Source organism: Meriones unguiculatus, chromosome 12, assembly GCF_030254825.1.
Source record: "Meriones unguiculatus strain TT.TT164.6M chromosome 12, Bangor_MerUng_6.1, whole genome shotgun sequence".
NCBI classification, from domain to species: domain Eukaryota; kingdom Metazoa; phylum Chordata; class Mammalia; order Rodentia; family Muridae; genus Meriones; species Meriones unguiculatus.
The window spans coordinates 84,683,088-84,707,529 of NC_083360.1; the positions used below are offsets into that span (position 1 = coordinate 84,683,088).

The following is a 24,442-nucleotide window of genomic DNA, read 5'->3' on the forward strand; positions in this document are numbered from 1 at the left end:
TAGAAGGGGCACAAGGAGCGCGTTCCCATCGCAGGCCTGTGCGCCCCACCATTCAGCAGATAACCGCGAGGTAAGCCTCTTAGACGCTTGGCTGCAGGCAATCACGTCAGCTGCTTTTATTCTGAAAACTCACTACATAATAAAAACTCTACAAAACCCAGAATAAATATCAAGTTACAAAAGCAGTACAGGTGGGGAAGGCTTTCTGTAAGAAGGCAGAAGAGGCGGGATGGAGAGTGGTGTTCTTGTCAGCTTGTGTGGCTGAGTATAGTCAGCTCTCTGCCACTCCTAGTCTCCTCAGAATCTGTGGGACTGGGGCTAAGGGAGCCATAGGACAGGCCTGTGCTCTGAGGAGTGGGCCAGGAACAAGCTGCGGAGGCTTCTTGTTTGCTTCGGAAATGGGGCACCCAGCCTGGTATTGCCAAGAGGCATGGCTTCAGGGCCAGCCACTCTGGATTTATGTCCCGGCACCGCTGGCTGTATGACATCACCAGGCACTCCCCTCTCTGCTCCAGTGTGCAGGGTAGTAGAGGGCGTGGGGTGAGGTGAGGTGAGGTGAGTGCTGTGTGGTTCTCCAGTGTAAACAAAGTTAGCTGGGGGCTCACAGCAGGGCCAAAGCCTGGGGTGCAGCAGAGGAGGACATCCGGAAGATACAGCCATGGCCTCACAGCTGGAATCACCCCTGGCTTTCATCGTCAGCTCTGGATGTGTGTGTGACTGGTCTGCATTTCATCGGGGAGCCCAAAATGGTGTCTCCAGTGTGAGCAGGCTCTGAGGGGTCCCAGCAGCTTTCACACTTTCCCAGTCTGGCACTTAGTCTCTGAACCCCCAAGGGTCTCTCTCCGATAGCATCTTCCTGCAGGCCTGAGGCCTGAATTTGCCTTAGCAGCAAGTGCCCTCAGATTCCGATACACTGAAACAGCCAGCTGGAGTCGACCACAGCTTAACCTCTTTGATGGCAGAATGCCAAGCACAGGCCCCACCATGAGGGAGGGCCTTCCCCACACATTCACCAGGAATGGGTACCCAGGGTGAGACACCCAAGTTCTCCTAGGCAGTCTCCCCACCCTTGGCCAGCTACAGGAGGGCCAGGCAGGTGTGACCAAGCCACAGGCGCCATCCCTGCCTCAGGCTGTCACTGGTGAGCCCAGGAGGCCTTTGCTGAAGGCTGGCTCCGGCAGCAGATGGCAGTGGCTACCGTGGCTTCTTCACTGGCCCTGCCTGCTGTGCCGGAGTCATGGCTTCTTGCCACACACGTGTTGTCCACAGCGTAGGCCCCCAGAGTGAGGGATGGCCCAGGGAGAACATTGCATCCAGTCAGGGTCCAGCCTGCCTCACAGGCCACGGTGACCTGCCGGAGTCAAGAAGAAAGCCTGTGTCTGCGGCTTGCGGGCTGTCCAAGCTCCACTGCCTCAGACCCAACCAAGGAGGATTGCACCCACCAGACATCTAACTTGGCCTCATTCACTTCCTCTAAGCCGGCACCTCTGCAGCCTTCCATCCCATTTAACCGCAACTCCGGCTGTTCAGAGGCTCAGCAGAAACCTTGAGCCCGTTCCTCCTCCTCACCTACCCACACCTCCCCCCAGCTCCTACCCCAGCTCAGGCCCTCACCTCCTGGCCCCCAAGCGGTACAGGAGTCAACCTGCAGACCTTGTTTCTGTTTGCGTTCCTGCCACTCTTCAGAGTTCAGCAACTGTACGCCTGGTCAGCCCCCAGGTCCGAGCTCACTCAGAGCCTTACAGGACTGCAGCTCCCTGGGCAGTCCCTAAGGCCTGCCTGGCTGGCTCTTTAGCCCCACCTAGCCTGTCTCCAGATTTCGAAGTCCCACCTTGCCCTGCTGGCTGGGATGATCCTGTCACCAGGGTCACACTGTCACCCCTCTGGGCCTTAGTTGTTTTCCTGTGCCAGAAACGTTCCTGGTGACAGTCCCCTGGGGTTATCATCCCATCTGAGGGGTATCTCAACCCACCGCTCTTCCCTGCTCCATTTTCCTCCGTATTATCCTCTTGGTACTCTGTAACTTGCTTTGTTTACTGTCTTCTCCCACCAGAATGGACACTTCCTGGTGGGTCAAGCAGGAACTGCCCAGCTTACCTCCTAGGACCTGGCCCAGCCAGGAGCCATTCTCTCAACTGAGATTCCCCTGCACAGAGCAGCTTGCAGCCTCACACTGTCCCCCAGAACTCCGACAGGTCCGCTATGGGCCTCGGGCACTCTTCCCAGGGCCCACTCCTCTCAGCCTTCACTTGCCCAGCCGTCACGTCTGCATCGCTCTGGGTCCTGACAGAGCCCCTGCCCCAGCTGCCTCCCAGCAGGTTTGGTAATGGCCGGACTAGAAAGTGCTCGGGCACAGACTTGCCACGGCCACGCATGCCCTCAAAGAGTTGCAGGGGTGGACAGCAAGCCGTGCTTATCCGGACCAGAGCAAAACCAGGCCTGCCTGCTGTTTGCACACAACAGTAAAAGCTGCCTAGCTCATCTGCCTCCTACCCCGACACATAATAGCACAGGGCACTACCAACACAGGACAGGTGGCAGCCACCCCCCAAGACCCAGGTACCTAGCCATCCTCAACCCATTCACCTGCTCTGCGGGCCCTGAGATCCCATGCTCCTTGATTTTGCACTCCAGGCCTGGGGCATGGCAGCAGGAAGCATGGACACTGGCTTCCCGGTGGCCAACGCGCTGGCCAGGCTGATGTCTGGACCTCAGCACAGGCTGCCACTGGACACCAAGGTCTTCTACCTCCCAGTGGAAGCTGCAGCCTAGAAGAGAGGACATCCAGCTCAGACGCAGGAATTTTGTGGACCTCCTGTCTTTCTGGCCCCAACTGGATGCTACGTCTTTCGAGTCTGAAGCTTGGGAAAGATAGAAACAGCTCTGGGTAGAAGAGATGCTGGCTTGAGCAACACCATTCCCAGATTCTCACTTCAGATCTGCCACTGACCACTTGGTGGCTTTGGGAGAGCCCTTCAAACTCTCGGAGCCTTACTTTCTTAAGAAAAGCAGGATCTCTTCTGCTAGAGAAGAGGGTTGGGGGAATAGAACAGGGCTCCTCAGCCTCAGGAGCTCAGAGACTCTCTGAGTCCCTTCCCCATCCTACCCAAAAGTTAAGGTGTGAGCCCAGGTCTGCGTAGGACATCTCAGGACTCCCTCTGGTCTTGGGGGTAAGGGACACCACCAACTACAAAACTACACGGATAGTGGTCACTCAGCTATGCTAAACCTCGGTTTCCCTTTTGTAACACTGCAAACAACGTAAGAGCACTCACAGGGATGCTAAGAAGAGGAACCAGGGCAGCATATAACCTATTTCCGGCAAGGACTCTGCATATTAGGGTGTGGGGGATGAGAGTTTTCTGTGTCCTAGCTGCAGGGCCGCAACAGAGCCACCTGCGTGGAGGGACAACTGCCTTAGCTCAGCCTTTCACAGGGGTCACCTAAGACCATTGGAAAGATGGACATTACCTTTCATAAACAGTAGCAAAACTCAGTTCTGAAGTAGCATCGGAAGTAATTTTATGTTTGGGGGTCACCACAACATGAGGAACTATACCGGGTCATTAGGAAGGTCGAGAACCACTGTCCTAGTGGAGCTTTGCCAGGCTACAGACAGGACAAGCCAAAGGCTGGCTCTGCTCCAAACATGCCCTGGGGCTTAGCTGTTGACACTCCCAAAGGCAAGTGAGAGGCCAGAAAAGTGCAGCCAACAAGGAAGGCTAGGGAGCCTTGCCCAGTCCAGGCTGCAGCTGCCTGCTTGGTCCATCTTCCCCCTGTACATCCATTCTGCGCGTGGGCTCTGCCAACCCCACTCTTCACTCTGGGACCTGCAGCGGCTCCCCGGCCTGTCCTCCGCTGGAAGCTACCTCTGAGCGAGCCATTCCCAGTGACTTTCCAATCCTCCCCAGCACTTACCTCCATTCATCCGGGACGGCTCAGCCTCCTCCTGAGCTGAGAGCCATCATCCCCTCGTGGCATTCAAGGTCCTCACCTCTGACCTCTACTCCTTACCTAGAAATGTTTCTGACGGTGGCTGTTAATGTTCTTCAGCCCAGAGGACAATGAGATGACAAGGGTAGCTAATGTACCTGGTCCCAGCACCAGGCTGCGTACATGGAGGTGATAAGGAACCTGATCCCACTGCTGAGTGGCAGTATTCAGACTGGGTTTGTCCCTTGGAGAAAGGCCTCGGAGCCTTCCCTCGGATGGTGCCAGGCACCTCCAGCCTGTGCTCCACCTCACCCTGCCATTATTACCCTCTTTTGCAGAAGGAAGCTAAAGAAAAGGGATCATGCTAAATGGAAGCGATGGAGGCCAGCATAAAGTGGACCCTGGGTCTCAGGCTCTGAAGGACCAAACAAACTCTGACATCAAGCACTTGAAAACAGCCTCTTTTTCACAGCTTGGATTGGACTCCTACCTGTGAGGACATGGTCTTTCTGGCGGCAGTGGACACGGGCCTCCAAGCCAGCTCTGGCTGCAGGGGTGGCGTGGATGCTGCAGTTGGCACGGGGAAGCAGGCAGCACCTAGCCACAGCGTAGACACCCTCACCCCCAAATGCATTGAAGGCCTTGCAGACCCGCTGGCTCCCCATGGCCTGAGTCACAGAAAAACAGGAACCAGTGAGAAGGAATATAAGGCAGGGACAGAGGTACCCAGGCACATGGTTGAGACCCCGGGAGCCCTCAGCCTCATCCTTATCCCCACTACTCTAGACAGCTCTATCATAAAACTTCCAGTACAGACCCTGGGTGGCTAACATACCAGCTCCAGGCCCAGCCTGGGAAGTTTCACAGGTGCTGTCCCTCGGAACTGGCCCTCCTGGTCACGCACCGCCCTCCAGCCAAACTCAGGGTCACATAGCATCTGAACGCCCTTCCCCCCAACTCCAGAGCTACAGACTAGCACGGCGAAGCAGCTCCTAAGATGTTCTGCCCTGAGGCCCTGACCACACGTGCAATGGACGCTGCCCATCCTGGATGTGAAGCTCTCTGACCATGCCTTTAAGCCTGAAAATGGGGACTAGAAGAAGACCCTGGTGGGGAACAGACAGACACACAAACAGAGCCAGAGCACCTCAATCTGGTCACCACGTCGCCTCCCGCTCCGGGAGAAGCTGGAGCAGCTCAGCAGCTCCTCTTCCGAGGCACAGCGGGCTGTAGCAGTAGCTGTGCGAGTGGGCCCCGAGTGTGCTGACCACACTGTCCTGCAGAGCAGCTGCCCACCTGCAACAAGGCCCAGACGAGCAGGGTCTCAGGGACGTTAGGAGAGAAGGGCCTTCAAGATTGCTGTTTCCCCATGAAAATGTCATCAAGCCCTTTCAGAGCTTCCATGCTCAAACAACAGCCAAGAAAAGACCATCCTGCCATCCTGCTCACCTGTCCCATGGGTGCTGGGTGGCAATGCGGCCACCAGGTTGGGGGTCAGCACCTGCTGGTCCTTGGGGAACCAGGCCATGTTGATGCTGTCTTTGGCAGAGAAGTGGATCAGCCTCTGCCGCAGCTCAGCCAGGGTGAGCGCCGGCTCCCGAGTCAACATTGTGGCCACAATGCCTGGGGGTGCAGAATTATAGAAGGTGGCGGCCTGGCCCTCCTTCCCAACCACAAGGCTCCTGCCAGGGTGGGCATGCAGGAACAGATAAACATGCATGCACACACACACACACACACACGTTAAACCTGCTCATCGGGAAGTCTAAACACCTGCACCTTTGGGGGTGAAGATCATGTAAGAAGACACCCCCATCCTGCCCACGGGCATCGGCAAATGCAGGTAAGACATCCACCAAACCCCACATCAAACTGCCCTTCTCCAGGGAGCCCCTCAGGCTGTACAGGCGCCTCCACGGTGCTCCCTCTAAGAGAGCCCTGACTGCTTTCTGTTCCATCTGTTTGCACACCCAGCGTTCTTCAGGACATTGTAATAATGTCCCCCCCCAAAAAAAAAAAGCCTATAAGTTGAAGGCTTAGTCACCAGCCTGTGGGAAAAGACAGAAGCTTTGGGAGGTGTGTCCTAATACAAATAAGTCATCGGGGATGTGCCACTCCTCTTGGCTTCCCAGCCACGTGAGGGGAGCAGTTTTGCTCTGCCACGTGCTCCCCACCACAGCATGCCCTAAGAGAACGGTACCAAGAGACTGTGGGCCGAACCATCTGAAACCACGAGTCAAAAAAAACACTTTCCTTTAAGTGCTTTACTTCAGACCTCATACCAGGCTGGCAAAGTGTCAGGCCGCAGGCACCATCAGGTCGCCCTCACATTTGCCCTCAGGGCACAGACCCTGCTGTCTGCCAAAGGGCCATGGTGGCAGGATGGGGGGAGGTACTCACCAGCCACATGAGCGGCAGCCTGTGATGTCCCGCTCTGGGACATGAAGCATGTGCTGCAGTCACTGGATGCGCCGATAATGTCCTTCCCAGGGGCAAAGAGGTCCACACAGCATCCAAAGTTGGTCCCCAAGGTCCCCAGGGTGACTGGCTGGTCCTGGGCATCAGTGGCCCCAACGGTGATGACCTGGCAAGGTAGGGAAAGATCAGGGCCAGAGTGGGTCAGGCCCGTGGACTAGCCAACTTTAATTCCCGCTCGTGTACCTCCTAAACACCATCTCCTGTGAGAAATGCAGGAGGCTCCCTACCATGTGCCAGACCCATCTCCTGACTCCCTGGGAGCCCAAGTTCTAGGGTAGAGACTGAGTAGGAATAGTGCTACTGTCAGGCAGGCATAGTACTGTATAGAAGCCTAGAGCATAGATGGAGGAGCCATGCTGGGCATTGGCCATGTTAAATCAAGCATCGTGGTAAGATGTAAATGGGCCCACTGGACCATCAGTTCCTCCAAGGAGGCCCCTCCCAGGATGCACCTGCCACGACCCCAGATATGGTAGATCATCTGAGCATCATCGCTTGAGGGCTTTGGGGCCAGCAGTTACCTCCAGTCTCACTAGGGTCAGTTATAGGTGGGGAGCTGGAGAGGGAGGCTAAGGAACTGGACAGGACAGTAGGTCTGATGCATAAACGCCTCAGGGTCTTGTGGGTGATATAGGGAAGCAGAGGAGGTGTGGAGAAAGCTGGGGCTACTATTCTGCCTTCCAGGGGACAGGAGAGGGTCTGGATAAGACTCCAAGTCTTGAGAGGAAGGAGGGAGAAAGGGCTAGACCATAGGCATGGCTGTGTGGGTCACAGCTTCACACAGACACTGTGTTGGGGAAGGCGTGAGTCCTCAGAGTCCCAGTTTGGGGTCTCTAGTCATTTTCAATCCAGGCAGTTCAGTCAGTGACAAGGCCATCTGCCACCTTCCCTGCCTTCTGGAGCAACAGAACAGAACCACCTACCTCTGGAGCAGAAGCTGGAGAGTAAAGGCAGGCATCATCCCGGAAGTTTCCAGCTGCGGCAACCAGCACCACCCCAGTCCTGGCCAGATGCTGGCAGGCAGCATTAAGGACCCGGCTGTACCCACCCGCCAAGGGCAGTAGCACCACTAGCGGCCCTGAAGGCTGGATTAGCTGGCTTTTCCGAATAAACTCCAGGCCTGGGGGGGGGGAAAAAAAACCAATCCCAGGTCACCTGCTAGAGAATCGATGATTTTTGTGGTGTTTTGGCGCCCTGATGCATAACCAAACCTATCTGAACGCTGCCTTGAAAGTATTTTTATATGTAACTGACATTTAAATCATTTACTCACTTCCTTCAAATAGGTAACTTCCACAACATCGATGGTCCTCACCCAATCTATTCATTGCCTGGAGAGAAAAGACTGGGTCCGTGAAGGAAGAATTCTGCCCCTGGGTTAAGTTTAGACTCAAAACTGAAGGAGCTGAGTGTTTCCCCAGAACTAGATGGTAAGCCATTATTGCTGAAAACACCACACCCTTTGATTGCAAGATGTAATTGCAAGGCCATTCTTATTTGTCAATTTGAAAACATCTGGAATTAACTAAAACCGAAAAATGGAGGGCACAGCTGTGAGGGATTTTTTGCTTAATTTGAAGTTGGAAGATCTACTTGTATTCCAGATCTATGAGGTAGAAAGACACGCCTTTAATCTAGATCTTTTGTGTTGAAAAAAAAACCTCTAATCTGGGCCATATCTTCTGCTGGAAGCCTATATAAGGACATGCAAGAAGGAAGCTTTTGCTCTCTTCCTGCTTGCTCTCCCCTTGCTAGAAAGTCTATTCTTTCATTGGCATTAGAGCCTACTTCTTTGGGATGTACCAAAGACCAGCTGAGACATCCAGCCTCATGGGCTGACCAACTGCTGGATTCTTGGACTTGCCATTCGTAGCCAGCCATTGTTGGAGTGGCTGGCCCTGTAAATCATTCTAATAAATCACACCCACACTCACACAAATATATATATATATATATATATTTGTCATTCTATAAGTTTGGTTATTCTAGAGAACCCTGACTAATGCACAGAACATAGAGAAATCAAGCTAGAAGTGAGTTGGAAATTTCCTCCCTGCCGCCTAGCTCTCAAATCCAAAAGATGCTCTGCAGGCTGGTGGGAGATAAAATTCAAAATAGTCTTACCCAGCTGGAAGCTTTTGAGTTCAGTTTAAACCTGTCCCAAAACACATGCTCACTGGTACAACAGTGGTATGGCTGTTATGTAGGTAAACAACCACTTTCTGATTGGATTTGTGGCTCGCTCCACAGGATGGGATTTGTGCCTAGTTCTGTCAACCTGATCAAAACCCCACAGCTGGGAAGATCATAGGCCCTAAGGGGAAGCCCACTACTATTGTTTTCGCTAAATAGCCATATTCTCAAATTGCCCTCTAAATGTTTATGCTGATAGCCATAGACTTGTGCTACTCTCAACCTCGGTCAGAGAAGCTTCTTTTTGAAGTGGACAGCAATTAATGCTGAGACTCATAACTGGTCAAAGTTCTGAGAATAAGTGACTGTGAGTCCTCAGCCATAACGGGGCATCTTTATCAAGCTCTCTCCTACCAGGCTGAAGGAACATCATGGAAGAAGGGGTGAGAAAGAATATAAGGACCAGGAGATGGGAAAGCATGCTGTGAAATGTTATCTTCTGAACATGACAAGGCCTAGTAACCATGCTTAGCTCAGAAGATGGGATATCATGGATGACAAAGGTGCTCATGGAGCCCCACCCTAATAGCTACTGGGGCAAAGGGTGCCATTCTCTTCAGCAGTGTGCTGTTAAGGTGCTCATACTCCACTAAGTAATGCTCTTGCTAGCAGCTGTAATGAAACTCCGTGTGTCACAAAACCAAAGACATGAAAATAGAAGGGAGACTTACCGGAAAGAAGGGGTTCGGCAGAGAGGGGGAAAGAGAAGAGAAGATAATAGGAGGTAAAATGACCAAAAGATGCACATGTATTGTCAAACGCATAATGGACCTTTTGAAAACACTAGCTTTAAAAAGGAGAGCGTTTCCACCACTTTTCGCTTCTCCAGCTTCTCTGAGGACTTGAATATGCAAACTTACAGGAGCCTCACCAAACTTTGCTTTATGCCTTTCTAAAAAACTTCCTAGACCTCTAGAAATGAGCCTCCTTGGGACCCGTCAGGCTTCATAAGCCCCCACGTCCCTCTGAGGCCTGCTCAGAGGCCCCCTCACCACACTTGGAGTTTTGTATCCCAAATAACCAGAGACCACCCTGGCACCCACTCGGTCTCTGTAAAATGGGAACACACGCTGTTTAGATTGTCTCAGGAGTTGGAGTTAACGAACCCCTCAGCACCCCCATAATGCTCCACCACAAAGATGAGTTCCCTCAGCAGCAACAATCCGTCCCCACTCTGAATGAGTGTGAAAAGCAGTTTTTGTCATAGGCCTGCCCTAGAGATAGCTCTAACCCTTGCAAGCCTGGAACCTGGAGGCCTGAGTCTTCACTACAGCTTTGTTCCTGTTCAGGCTCCTATTCTGTCACATACACGGTCTGGCCAAGCCAACCTCTCAGAACCTTCTGGATCTGGTTGTCCCTGGTAGGGCTGTGGCTGAGGTGGCAACTGAAGTCCAAGATCATGTTCATAAGGGTTGGTTGCTGAGGCCCCTCACACCAGGAGGAGGTAAGGGGCAGCGAAGTGGATGCAGGAATACGGGTGACATTTGGGATTACAACTGGCTATCAGGTCCTAGCTTGTGTAGACCAGTGCTTAGGCCTGACACCCCTGCCCCCTTAGCTTCATACGCAGAAGCCTGTATCAGCAGCTTCCTCATGCTGAGCCTGTGTAATGTGCCAGGAGCTTTCCCCACACTGCTGGGGACCTGGAAGAGGTCCCCACAAGAAGGCCTCCAGAGGTGGCCTCACCTGGGTGAGAACTTCCAGGAAATGAGCAGTCTCTCTCTACCCTGTGGCCTTCAGGGGTGGCAAGCTGGACTGAGGTCGGTCAATAAGGGGGTGGGACAGGCACAAGAGAGGTCACTGATGGGACAGAGGTTATTGATTTAAGTGTGTGTCAATGACTATGCTCTAAGGTCCCAAGCACGGGGCTGGAAAGATGGCTTAGTGGTCAAGAGCATGCAACATTCTTGACAAGGATCTGGGTTCAGTTCCCGGTACCTGGTGTACATGCATACATGCAGGCAAAAAATTCACGCTCCTAAAAATCAAATAAAGTTAAAAAGAGATCCACAAACAAACACTTAAAGTCCCAGGCTGGGCTCATAGGCCGAGCTGGTTCCCGTGTGCTGCCTGGGCCTGCTAAGGGCCAGCATATTACTGGTTGGTGGTAGTCAAGCCATTATCTGCTCCTTTAACACAGAGGCTGGCGGGCTCCAGCTATGGTCGCTGGCCAAGTTACCTTCCCTGGCTGGGTTTACTGGCTATTTAGCCACCACTGAATGCCAGCCTCAGGGTTGTGTGCCAAGCCTCGTCCTCTGCGCCCGGCACAGTGAGAGTCAGTGAACTACTGCTCCTTCCTCACCCCTCCCCTGCCTACACACTGAAGTTCTAGCCCTCTGGGTCCCCACTGGAGGGGACTGATGGAGTAACCTTCGAAAGCCTGGAGAGCTCTGTTGCAGCTCCCCCACCGGGAAGGCGCCCTGCAGAAGCATGCAGAGGGCCAAAGCTGCCCCCCACCACCTCAAGGCTTCACAAATCTAATGCGGCGCGACAAACAACAACGCTGTCAGGGCACCCACGAGGGCTAGAGAGATGGCTCATCGTTTGAGAACGCCATCTGCTCTTCCAGAGGTCCTGAGTTCAATTTCCGGCATCCACATGGTGGCTCACAACCATCTGTAATGTGATCTTGTGCCCTCTCCTACCAAGTAGGTGAATATGCAAATAGAGGACTCACATACACAAAATAAGTAAATCTTAAAAAAAAAAAAAAAGGCACCGACAAGGTGGAAAGCTGTGGAAGAGTCTGTCCTCACCCAGAGACCCACCTGAACTGAGCCCGGCCCCCTCCCAAGCCTCAGTTTCCCACCTGCATTCTTGATCCCTGGGATCCTGGCAGGTCTGTCACCTGATGGTGAAACCTTGGTTCCTGCTCAGCTTTCGCTGCATTCACGCCCGAGTCAGAACAGGGTCAGAACCCGGAGGCCACTCACCTATGAGGGTGCCACTGACCGTGCCCTTCCCTTGACAGTTGAGCACTCGCAGACTGTGCAGTCTGGTGCCCTTGGCCACACCAGCATCCCGGCCGCTGACCACGCCTGCCAGGTGGGTGCCATGGCTGTCACACTTGCTCGCCTGGTCAGTCAACACAGAGATCGTGTCAGAGAGTCCAGTCACCCGATGATATATCAGCACATGCCCCGAAGGACTGACATCCCACCCCACAGATGACAGGGAAAGTTAGACGGTGCCGACACGATGCTCCGAGGTGGCACTTCTGTCCGCCTTACCCCACCTCTGAGACGTAGTGAGGGTCACGTGTCACACCCACCTGTCGGTGGAAGCGTGTCCCATCCTCCTCAGGCACACTGTTGAAGTCAGTGATGGTGACCCTGCCCTCAATTTCCCGATGGCCACTCTGGACGCTGGTATCTAAGAGGTACACCTCCACTTGGCCACCTCCGTCTTCCCATCGCAGCATTTGAGGGAGGGGAGAAAACGGTCGTGGGATTTATGTTATTGCTCACAGCCTGAGCTGTCTGTTGCCCCACCTACCAGCCGGCTCATGGGATCTCCCCAAGCTCCTGGAAAGCTGCATGCTACCGAATCTTTGTTTTACAGTAAGGACAGGCGTGGCCTTGTTAGAGTAGGTGTGGCCTTGTTGGAGGAAGTGTGAGTCACTGTGGAGGCGGGCTTTAAGGTCTCATAGGCTCGAGTTAGGCCTAGCATGGCAGTCTCCCGCTGCCTGCAGATCAAGATGTTGAACTCTCAACTCCTTCTCCAGCACCATGTCTGCCTGCGTGCTGCCAGAATGGGACTAAGCTTCTGAGACTGTAAGCCAGCCCCAGTGAAATGTTTTTCTTTATGAGAGTTGCCATGGGCCATGGTGCCTCCTCACAGCCATAGAACACTGACTAAGACGGGTGTGTGAAGCCAACAAGGACGAGAAGCTGGAGGGGAGGAAGCCTCTTGCATTTCTGCACGGAGCAATGCAGAGAGGATGGAAGAGATCAGTGCAGACTCTAGGGCGCTGGGGAGCGGGGTGGAGGTCAGAGAAAGCAGGTGGGGGCTGGAGGCCTCTTGGGGACCTTACGTGGGGAGCTGTCTTCCTCCGCCTGGTGCCGAGCTGGGGTAATCCTCTCCAGGTTCCACGGGACGCTCTGGGCGAAGACAAGCGAGTCTTCCTCGATGTACTCCACATGAGGCAACTGCAGGGCCTGCAGAAGCCAGAGAGCCATGACACTTAGCTTCCAAAGCCCCTCAGCTAACAGCAGCCCACAGCGTCCCATCCACGTCTCCAACCATCACCTCCTACCCACATCGCCCCAAAGTCTCTCTCCTGGGGCCCAGAAGACAGGCCAGGGGCCAGTGTCCACTCCTCTCTGGCTAGGGAACATGGTGCTTTGTAACTCCAGCAGCTGAACCCGTCTGATTGGTCAGAAGGATTCCAGGCTCCACATCTCCCTGGAGTCAAGCTACGTGCCTGCCTACCCACGCCTGAGGTGGTCAGGAATCCTAGCGCCTAAACTTCCCTCTCACATCAGGACACTGCCGCCGGCCATTGTGGGGGCCTGCCCTCATTCCCCATCCTTTGCACTGACCCTGCAGATCACAGCACCAGACTCCCAGGTGCTGTGGGCCTCCAGCGTGTTCAGCCAGAGGGAGGCATCCAAGTCAGTGTGAGGAAGAGGCCGGCACCCTGCTCCTTAATTAGGCTCACAGCAGCTGCAGGCTCAGGTGACATGTCATTCCTCCATGCTTCTGCTTCCTCTCTTCATACCCCACCCCTCCTGGAGGCCCAAGGCATCGCTGGGTGCCTCAGTCTCCCCAGGGCTCCTTAACCTGCCCTCTGTCAGTGTCTTTAGTTAATATGTGCTTAAACACTCAATGTGCAGCTGGCGATATGGGCACCCATCTGTAGTGCAAGCATTCCAGAGGCACAGGTGGGAGAGTCACAGTTTGAGGCCATCTGGGGCTACAGACGAAGGCACTGTCTCAGCCCACCCCTATACAAAAAGTATTCCAAATTCTCCACCAGTCTCCACTAAATGATGGCCCCCGTCACCACATCTGGCTTATGGATAGTCCTGGGAAATAGAGGCATCCGCTCTAAATTAAACCAACTAGTGAAATACTGATCTGGGACTGTGGCACCTTTTGGGGTACCAAGGCTCAGCTTCCCGGAACAAAAAATCTATGGCTTCCTGTACAGAGCTCATTGCCCTTATCAGCAGGCTCTGGCCAGCCACCTGACGCTTCAGGTGTCTTACTCATTCCCCAGTGTGCTGAGCACACAGCCCCGGCTAACTGCTCCGGCATCAGCTGGTCGCCTCCACCTTTGCTGTGGGCTTGATGGAGAGGCTCAAGGCTCTGTCACCTCTGTCTGCAGTCACAGAAGATGCAGATGGACAGATGCACTGTCCCACCCATGCCCCTCAGTCATGTAGTCACAGACGTTCTGCCAGTTTAAACCCTGGGACAGCAGGAGATCGGATGCATGTACCGTGCACACTGGAGGCCGGGGCAGGGCCCTGAGTCCTGAGACCTATGTGTGTACAGGGGGCTGAGAGCACCCAGTGGGGAAGGGAACTGGCATGGGAACCTGGGGTGCCATGATGTGGAGAAGAGCAGAGGGCGGGCAATTGCCTGCACCCCTTCCACCTCCTTCATCAAAGAACCGTGAAGCACTCACAGGCGAGATGGAGAAGGACTACCCTGCCCCGGAAGAAGAATCAGACACCTTTGCTACTCTATAGGAGCCACTGTCGCAGGCACCTTGTCCCCATAGGTTCCCACAGGCAGTGGATAAGCCAGACAAGGATTCTGGCAGGCAGGCCATGGGGTATAGGCCAAGCTTTGCAGCTAGCCATCTTGTGGTCCCTTCTGTCCTCCAATAAGTGTAGACGTGGCACTGAGATACGGCCAAGGTTACAAGGGAGCTACTCAGGGAACCAGGAGCCACCAGCAGGGACCCAGGAAGAGACCATAGGCACTTGCTGGCCCTGACTCTCACCCGAAGGTCAGCCTAGACACAGAAATAGAAGCCCATGCCTCCTGGAAAGTCCCACGCCCAAGAGGATAGCTCACCAGGCCCAACAGGTCACTGCTCATCTTCACCAAGAAGCCAGGGAAGAGGTCATAGAAGATGTGCAGAATCTTGATGACATAGCCCCGGCGGGCCGCCCGGCTCTGCAGGCGGTGGGCAGCTTGTTCAACCTGTAGCCGCTGGGTCTCCTCCATCAGCACCACTATGTAAGTGCCTGGCAGCCTCCAGGCCTCCTGGCCCCCAGGGAGGAAGAGAAACAGAGAGTATGAGAGCCCGAGAGGAACCAGAGTGACCTCATCGCGCTGTGCCACGCTTACGGCAGAATGCCCCACGTTATTTTCTTGTGTGAACTCTGTTCCTATAGAACTTCATTTGGTACCCTGGGAGGAATGCCTCTGCCTGTCCAAGGGATGCCTCAGGAAAGATCTTCCCTCTCCTCCTTAGCAAATGTAGCTTAGGAGCACCTTCTGTCTCCTGAGTACATCTGGTGATCCTAAATAATTCGCATGTTTTTCATTGTTTCTCTGTCCCTGCTTTGAACTCTGAACTAAGTCCAAAGAAACACTCCGCAAGAAAAAGCTCTTATGTGGCGTAGCCTTGAGGCTCCTGGCACCCGAACACAGACCTGCCCCAAACATAGGGAATCTGATGAGAAGTATGTGGTTCTGCTAAACACACAAAAAGCCTGCTCCAGGACACCGAGGTAATCATGGGGGCAAACCAAAAACAGAAGACCACGCGTGCTTACTGTTCACAATGCTAAAAGCATGATGGGGGGGGGGTGAGGGGAGAAAAAAAAGATTTCGATAGCCTGTTAGAATGTATGGAGACAAACTTACTGATGGCTACCACAGGGCTCGATGCACACAAAGCAATAGAAAGATGCTTTGTGTTATTTTAAATAAGCTCGTGGGCAGGGAGAGGCGAGCCCATTAACCATCCTGCCCCCTTTTAAGCTGATCACCTTAGAAATTCAGCCTTTGTAAGTCACCCCCACCTTGCCATATGAGGAGACACCACCAGACAGCCACAGACGAGCCTTGCCTAAAGCCTTCAGCTCCCCCTCACTCCCTGCCTCCTGCTTCTGATGATTCAGAGCAGACCATCCTCTGCTAGCCCTTCCTCGGCATCCCTTCAAGTTGGTGCTTTCGAGTTATTCTGGGAGACCCAGTTAGCTCAAAAAGAAGGACCCTGAGGCATACGTAACCTTGCTTCCTGTGGTCCCCCAATCTGCTCCCCACCCCACCCCCACCCCCGTGAAGGGTTGATGATGCTTTCCCTCAGTGGGGAAGCTTGCAGACCGGAAGCCTACTCCCTTCCCCGGGAGACACCGTGGAGGTTTTAAACACGCCGGGCCCTCTTCTGAAGCTGTGTGCCCATCTGCTTTGGAATGGCTGAACTGGAGGGCTTGAAGCATGCCACCTGATACCCCGTGAGAGGGGCGCCGTAGCCAGGACTTGCTTAAAACCTGCTAAGTCCCTTCAATGCAGGACTTGGTGGCGTAAAGAGACTGTTCGTCAAACAGCACAAAATGCCAATCCTTACGGGCTGAGGGCAAGAGAGAGAGTTTGAGAGACAAATGTATCACGATGATTGGGCCGACTGAATCAAATGGCTGCTGTATTAGGGCCTAAAAAGATTCCTATGCCTGAAAAGGGGTTCCTATAGCCGCCTTGAGTGCCTACCCTGCACTGCCAAAGGGGAGAAGAAGCATCTTTCAGGAGCCTTCCTGGGGCAGGCAGAGGACTAAATAATACTCCATGGGAACAGTTCACACGACAGGAGAGGTGGAAAAGTCAATTAAAACCACGCTCCACCCCAATCCTGCCTACAGGTTAGGAGTGAAGCCGAAGAAATAGAGTAGCCCCAACTGTAACAGGACCAAATAGTGACTAAAACACAAACCTCCCAGCTACACAACTATTTGTGTTACTGTGGTGTACATCTCTTCAAACTTGCCAGTCAGAGGGAAGGAAAGCGGCTCTTGGCAGCCTTCACATCACACCTAGTTCTCTAGGGAATCTACCAGGGCCTGGTCACTCAGCTGACTGTGCCCCAAAGGCCACTTGTGCCAGAGGCCTCCGCAGTCACACCTTCGTGTTCAGTGATCCATCTAAGGTAATTCACGTCCTTCCTGTCCCGGCCCTTCTGGCTCCCCTCCAGGAGCAGCCCAGAGGAGAATACCCGAAGGCTTCAGACTTTAATCCAACCTCCAGTATTTACCGGCCTTTTGGCCTTGAGTAAGTCAATCATCTTCTTCAAGCCCCAGATATCTCTTGTGTTACACATCCATCACACACCCAGGATACACCTGCAAGGGTGCTCAAATGAGAGCACACCTGGCTGGGTGCTTGGGTCTGTGAAAGGAGCCAGCACACAGTGAAAACACCTCCACGCAGGGAGAGAGGAGTCGGGGGTAGGCGCTGTGGGAACAGAGGCGCCTGCTCAAACACTTTCAACAGACCCCGACGCCCAGTGGCAGAAGTCCAGTCTCCATGCTTCTTGGTTTCGGCTTTCTCCCCCTCTGGGCCCTCACCTCCTATACCCTCACCTCCTATAGTGCATGCACCTTTGACTCTCACCCGAGAAGCCCAGTCTGTAACCCTTTGTTCAAGCCCTCCGGGCCAACTAGATTTGGAGATTCAAGCTTCACTTGGATTTCAGAAAGGCAGTGAGGATCAGCGTAAGGGTCAATGCAGCAAATGGCTGACCATCCACACTCACAACCGTGGGACAGGTTGAAGATTATCAACAACCCTGAGTCAGCTCAGGTCCAGATGTACCATCAAGAAAACCACAAAAGGCCTTTGGCGTTCAGGGCAGCTCAGGTTTCAGAAGGTAGAGCCTTATGCTTCTGCCTCCTCCTCCTCTGTACTTTCGTTCATGCGCGCCACTTCCTCTCTAGAAGAAGATTCTCATGCCACCTTCGCTTGCTGAGCTATGCTTCAACCCCCAGTCTAGAAGGCCCTCTGCCCATACAGAACTGGGAGGGCACTCTGCGATGGAAGGAGGGTTTTCCTGGAAGCCAGGGGTGCACCTCTTCTCCCTGGGTCTCAGTTTTCTCATGGCCGAACTAAAAAGACCAGACTAAGGTTCCTTGCCGGATTTATTCTCATTCTAAAGTTTGTTCCCACGGGACACTCACTGCATGAATGAATTGTAACCTCTAGGATGTTCCGGACCCCTCAGATACACACTTTTGCTCCCTCACCTCTCAAAATGGGGTACTCAGTATTTCCCGTGGCAGTCGCTCTGGGAGCAGTGAGGATCAGAACTGCCTGACTTGTTTTGTAGCAGGGTCTTGCTGTGTAGCCGAGGCTTGAACTCACAATCGTTCTGCTTCAGCCTCCTGAGAGCCAAGATTAAAGGCGTGCCTGACTCCAACATGCCCTTTATTAACCCGGCCGTGACTCCACATCCCTCTAGGCACAGAGCCCGGGGAACATTGAAAGGGGTGTTTCGAGCTGAGACCCTCAAATCGGCCGACCCCTGGCTGGGACGCAGTTCCCGGAAGCCCATTCTCTCTTCTGCCCCCATAGCGGTGGCCCGGTGGTCTCACCACAGTGGGCTATCATCCCACAAGGGATCTCTTCTCCGGTTCCACCCAGAGATCACCCACGAAGTCACCTAAAGACCGTCACCTCCCTTTGAACCAAAGGCTCAAGATTCAGTAACTGGCCACCCGGAGCCTCCAACCCCAAGTTCACTTCCAAGCCCAAGCCGGGCAATGGACCTCAAGGAACCCTGGGAAGATAAACTTGGAGACAGCTGCTCCGCCTCAGGTAGGAGCTTCCTGTGGCCCAGAGCCAGGACAGATATGTCCAGGAAGCTGACCCCACCCACCCACTCACCCACCAGTGCCCCCAGTCACGCAGCCTTGACACCCTTCCCCTGGTTCAAGGCCCACAGAGCCCCAACAGGCACGCAGGGTGACTGCTGGCCACCCAGTTGAGGAAGATGTGTCGCTCGGGTTCTGAACCTCCGCCACGGTCCCCAGCCACCTCACTCTGCATGAGCAGTAGCCCGCTCCCGCCTCACATCTTAGGAACCAAGACCCCCACAGTGGCACGTGGCCTCCTCTATCCCAGCCCATCCCTCCCAGCTGCGTGCTGGGTCTTGCCTCCCCGCACCCCGAGGCTGCAGAGAAGACCCTAGGCGAGCGCCATTCCGACCCCAAAGCGACACCGTCGCCTGGGGCATCCCACACCCGCACCTTGGAGCAGCGTCGGAAGGTGGCGGTGGCCACATGCGGGGCGTCGTCAGCCAGGCCGTCCTCCTGGGACGGGAGGGCCAGCATCAGCTCTTCGTAGTCCTCCTCCTGGCCCCCAGCGTCCATGGGACCCCACAGTAGCAGCAACAGCAGCAGCCGCCACCACGGCCGGACAGAGCATCGGGTAGCCATCGGGGAGAGGAGAGGTCTGCGGGAAGGATGCGGATGCGCGGGACTCGAGGGCACCGGGCACCAGGGCTGCGGCCTGTGACGTCCCTGGGGCGCCCAGCGCTGGCTCAGCCCTGCAGTCTGCGCTACAAGCAGCCTGCGCGTCCACGTGGGTGTGGGCGCTGGACGCCCGGGGGCCGGGAGATCACGCCACCCTGAGCCCCATCGGAAGATCCTCTCTGATTAAACATTAACGGGGGCCCGGGGATTAAAGGATCGGGTTTCGGCCTCGCCCTCCCCAGACAGCGTCAAATGACGCTCAGAGAGAGAGAGAGAGAGAGAGAGAGAGAGAGAGAGAGAGAGAGAGAGAGAGAGGACGAAACCCCAAATCCTGATTGGGCTTGGGCTGCAAGCCAGGCCCGCCACATTCCCCCACCTCTCACCTTCAGCCGGGGTGCCGAGTCTGAGTCATGCTGAGCCCACCTCTTTCGTTTTTCCGGGGTCTGCTCGACACCCCCTTACTTCTCCCTCCAACAATATTAGCTAACTTCCCCTGGGCCCTCCTCCTCTCTGTGACCCATGACTCCTCCACCTGCCTAAACTTTGCACTCTGTTCAGCCTGGATCCCCTCCCTGGCCTCCAGCCCTCTGCTCCCTGCGCCCACCGCACCGGGGACCAGCCGATCAGGAGAAGACTGCCTTCTTTGGGTTCCAGCTACACTCACCTCCAGCGACGACTCGACAGAGACTCCACATTTGAGTCTTCAAAGGTGCCAGAGACTCAGACTCCACTGTAAGCTCAAGCTGGGGGAGGTGGGGCTCCGAAGTTTCGGTCTGCTTTGGAGTTTGGTTTGGTTTTTGGTTTTACGCACTGGAGCCGAGAACTCAATGGAGCCAGCCCGCAGAGCACCCACCGTGTGCTGGGCAGCAGATGCAAAGGGGGACCCACCGGCTGGCCTCATGGCAGGTGCTGCAGAGGGAAGGCGCAAGTCCATCCTCCTCTCCTCAGCAACTTGAGGACCCCAGTCTGCCGCTGCTCAGCAGTCTAATCCAGGTCCTGGGGTCCGAGGTAGCTGTCATTTCCTCCTTTCCCTTTACCTCATACCAGAGCCCACTGGACATTGGAGTGGCCTAAAGGAACTCCTAAAGGAACAACCAGGAGGCCAGGTTGCTGTCACTCCTTTGTTCTTTTTTCTTTATCCCCCACCAAACAGCCCACCATCTCGGCAGAAAAAAAAAAAAAAAAAAAAAGCTCATTTTAATTTGCTGAGTGACAGCTGAAGACTCGTGTCTTGCTTGATGTGAACTGGGCTTTGGCCAGTGTCCTCACCAAGGCTTCCTGAAGGGAGTCCCTGAGCCAACCTTTTTCATGCTCTCTTTGGGAGGCCAGACCCCTCACCCTTCAGGCCCACCCAGCGGTCGATGAAGCTGTACACAGAGGGTCTCAATGTTGACCTGCAGCCTCTGTCCAGTACATTCTGTGTGTGTGTGTGTGTGTGTGTGTGTGTGTGTGTGTGTGTGTGTAAGGGGAAGATGTGTGGGTACCCTGAGCTCTGTGACAGATGGAACCAGAGGAGCAGTCACATCTCATCCCACACCCTCCACTGCGTTCTCCACAGGAGCGGGGAGGACACCCAGCTGGGTGCCTGCCACTTGGCTGGGTTCTCATCCCTCATTAATTACTCACCCACACACCGTAGGTCGCCCCAAGCAACTGCTTCTGCTTTCCAGATCCATCCCCTAGCCCCAGCCCCTGGCCACCAGTCTGTGGCCCTACTCCAGAAATGTATTGGCTGTCAGGTTTAAGCAGATCAGTGGTTCTTAACCTGTGGGTTGAATGACCCTCTCACGGGGATCTCATATCAGGTGATCTACAGAGCAGATATTTACATTACGATTCATGGCCATAGCAAAATTACAGCTATGAAGTAGCAACTAAAATAACTCTATGGTTGGGGGAGGGGTCACCACAACCTGAGGAACTGCATTAAAGGGTTGCAGCAGTAGGGAGGTTGAGGACGGCTGGTAAATGGACCCTGGGAAGTTCTTCCTCTCAGTCCTGAAATCAGCAGTAGGCTTGAGAATGTCCACTCAAAAGATGTGCCCAACCTTGACCCTCCTCAGAGGGCTGGTGTGGTGAACAGAAGAAGAAGGAGAAGAAGAAGAAAAAGCGAGAGAAACACAGGGAAGAGGCTGGCAAAGATGCAGGCGTAGATGGGAGTGGAGCTGGTTCGAGGAGTCCCAATCCGGAAGAGACTGGAGCAGGCTCTCCCTGCAGCCTTTGGAGAGCATTTCTTCACTTCACTCACCTTCTGGTCTCCATAACCTCAAAATAACAAGGTTCTGTGGTTTGAAACAACCAACTTTGTGGTCATTCGTGGTAACATCTGTAAAAAAAAAATGAATTTTACTGCTTATGGGGTATCTTTTCAGAGACGCTGCCTTTTTACAAAAAATATTTTCAATCAGAATTTTAAACATTCGACTTTTGCAGGGCAGAGCAAAGCTGTTCAAGGGGCCGAGTTGGCTCCAGCTGGAGTCTGGGACACAGGTAGAGCTCCTTTCCTCTGGCAATTTTCCTGGACACAGCTATGGCAAGGGACGAGATGATAAATTGGTGTGTCGGACACAGCTCCGTCTTCTGCTGCTACTTCTCTAGTCCAGATGAGGGGAGTATGTTTGGTAAGCTCACGGGCTTGCTTTCTCTGGTAGCTTATGCTGCCCACATGTCCGTGTGTTCCCAATTTACCTTGGTAATTTTGCAGGTGACAGTTTTTGCTTTTAGGAATTGGTTATTCAGTCTGGGCCTTGTGACTCATGGTAGGGTGCTTGTTTGCCTGCACAAACTGGATACAGAGCCAGCATAATCTCTAACTATGTTCCAAATATTTGTCCCTTGTCTTTGTGCTCACAGGTAAGTGTGGTTCTCAGCCCTCATCAAGGAAACTTCTCTTTGCAGCGGGCAGAGACCATTACAAAAGAAACCACAACCAATCAAAACATGGAGTTTGTAGAGTCTGGTCCCGACGGATACGTCGACGACATGACTTCCACAGCCAAGGCTCCGGAATCATTGCGGAAGAGGGGCAGAGATTGTAAGAGCCAGATCATCAGGGAGTTTGCTATGAGACTGTGTCTCCTAGGAATGTCAGAAGCTACACCCGCAAACTCTTGCCATCACGGCCGCCTAAACACAAGCTGAGCAAGGACAGTGACGATAGACGAGCCAAAGCGGATGGAGAAAAGTCGATGAAGCCTCAGCCCTACATAAAGAACTACAGACAACTGAAGACTGTGGAGAGCAGGAGAAATAGTCTTCCCCAGAGATGAGCTGCCAGCCCTGACATTGTGTATATACAGGTCACATTTTATAGACTGAAAACGTTGTGTGTAAGCACATACAGACATATGTGTATGTAGACATATATAATTACTATGCACAAATGTAACAAAAAGAGGCCATGAAAAAGAAATCAAGGGACACTGGTACAGGGGAGGGATTGCCAGGAGGAAAAGGGAGGGCGGAATGATGTGATTATATCTCAAAAGATAGAAAAAAGTATAGTAAAAATAAAATAGGGTCAGTGGGGCAATGCTCAGCCTAGCAACCACCCTTTCACAATACAGAGTAACAGGAGAGACGCCCCGCCTCCACCCCGCCCCACTGTCCAATGGACCTAAAGTAACTGACAGGACGGCTCTTCTCCACAGAGAGGGGCATTCCACAACCTTACATCATCATCCTCACCTTAAAGCACCCATCACTGGGCACCTGGCCGGGCACCAAGACAGAGAGACTGTGAACGCATCACTCCGATTCCCATTTCCTTCTCCAATCCGTGTCACCTGCACACACATGCTTCATAAACACGCTCACAGTAATAAAAATGAAATGATTTTAAAAATGAAGATCCATTACCCGAAGCAGGGAGAGAGAGTACGGTATTATTTTTAAAGCAATTCCCTCCTCAGAAGAAGCATCGGTGTTTTTTGTTATTTGTTTGTTTGTTTATCAGGGGGAACCTGTATATTCCTACAGAAAAGCACTCTTGGGGCGGGCGTATTTCTGAGCACGTGTAGCTCGGGAAGGAAATATGGGACAGTTGGTTTAGTGGGATACACCTGTAACTCCAGCATTGCAGAGGCAGAGGCAAGAGGGTGGTAAATTCAACTGTCAGAGGCCAGGGCACTTCTTCCAGCTGGTGGGGATTAGGGAGCAGGTGCGTGAGAGGAGCTGAAGCTTCCTGCCCGAGTGAACCCCCTCCCAGGTCCAACGAGGGCTGCCTCAGATAGGGACAAATAGAAATGGCTGCCTGCAAATCAGTCAGGTGGTGTGGCTGTCTTCCCCAGAAACTAAAGTCAGTGTGAGCAGGAGCCTTGTCTAAGCTGCTCCTGATCCTGACACGTCCCTTTAACCACTGACTTAATTAATTGCCAAGCACATACTGCAACTGAACGCTGTTCTAGGTGGTTGGTTAGAGCAATGAGCAAGGACTCCCAAGCAGCATCTACCCTACACACACACACACACACACACACACACACACACACACACACCATGCTCCTTCCCTATCAGGATATTGGAACATACCCTGAGTAAGGAAGTCAGGTGCTTTGAGGGGAGCGGCGGGAAAGCACCCTGGAGGAAGGGGCTGCAGAGAATGGGCTCTGCGCATAGTGAACAACGAGGCTTCCCGATGGGGAGGTGGGCCCAAGATAAGAGGCATCCCACAGGAGGCCAATGTGGGGTGAAGTGTGCTAGGAACTTCCGCACCCTCTGGGGTCTCAGGTGGAGTCACGGTGACAGCTGTGAGTGGGAAATCATTTATCTGACCCATCGTTAAAGGACTGCTGCTATATAAAAGACAGATGGTAGCAGGGCCGGGGAGGGAAACAGAGAAGGCAGTCGGGAGCTGCTGAGCCACCCTGCAGTGCTGATGACCAGGGAGGAGAAAGGGGCCATGGTTGGAGCTAGCTATGTGGCTAGAAGGATGGTGTTGTTGCCTACGGGAGCTGGGGAGAGGAGCTCACTGTGGAACCCGGGGGCTCTCTGTTTACACTTCTTGACCTCTTGAGCCATTCACTCACTAGATGCTATGAATCAAACAGGAAGATGCTGGGCTGACAGTATTTGTGTCACTCCAAGATGAGGGACCCAGGGTTCACTGAAAGCACCCACCAGGCAGGGAAGTGGCCCATTATAGGAGAAATGCTATCAGAACTATTGGCAGAAGATGGCAAGCAGCTTCAGCACAGGGCAGCCACCAAATGGCCCCTGAGGGGAAAGCTTCTGGCTGGAGAGGCCAGGCTGGTACAAAGAGCAATCGGCTGGGGGTCTATTGCCCTGGGGCAGGTGCCGCTAAATCTCATGCAGATTTCAAATTAGCCACAAAAAATGCTGCTGGCTGTTCTCACCACGCAGAAGTGGAATGTGCTTGAAGCCATCAATATGTTAATTACTCAAATCTGATCATT

At 53.7% G+C, this 24,442-nt stretch overlaps 1 protein-coding gene across 1 annotated transcript; it reads right to left on the minus strand.

Annotated features, from left to right (window-relative positions):
• Positions 1-92: 92 nt before the first annotated feature.
• Positions 93-19,260, minus strand: Pcsk9 (proprotein convertase subtilisin/kexin type 9). The gene is made up of 12 exons (XM_021635277.2): positions 18,804-19,260; positions 14,632-14,823; positions 12,638-12,761; positions 11,876-12,009; positions 11,538-11,679; positions 7,335-7,531; positions 6,334-6,517; positions 5,383-5,556; positions 5,081-5,229; positions 4,424-4,601; positions 2,587-2,768; positions 93-1,351 (listed from the first exon to the last, which is right to left on the minus strand). The coding sequence occupies exons 1-12, from the start codon at positions 18,990-18,992 to the stop codon at positions 1,136-1,138; spliced, it is 2,061 nt and encodes a 686-aa protein (XP_021490952.1). The 5' UTR covers positions 18,993-19,260; the 3' UTR covers positions 93-1,135.
• Between the last annotated feature and the right edge of the window lie 5,182 nt (positions 19,261-24,442).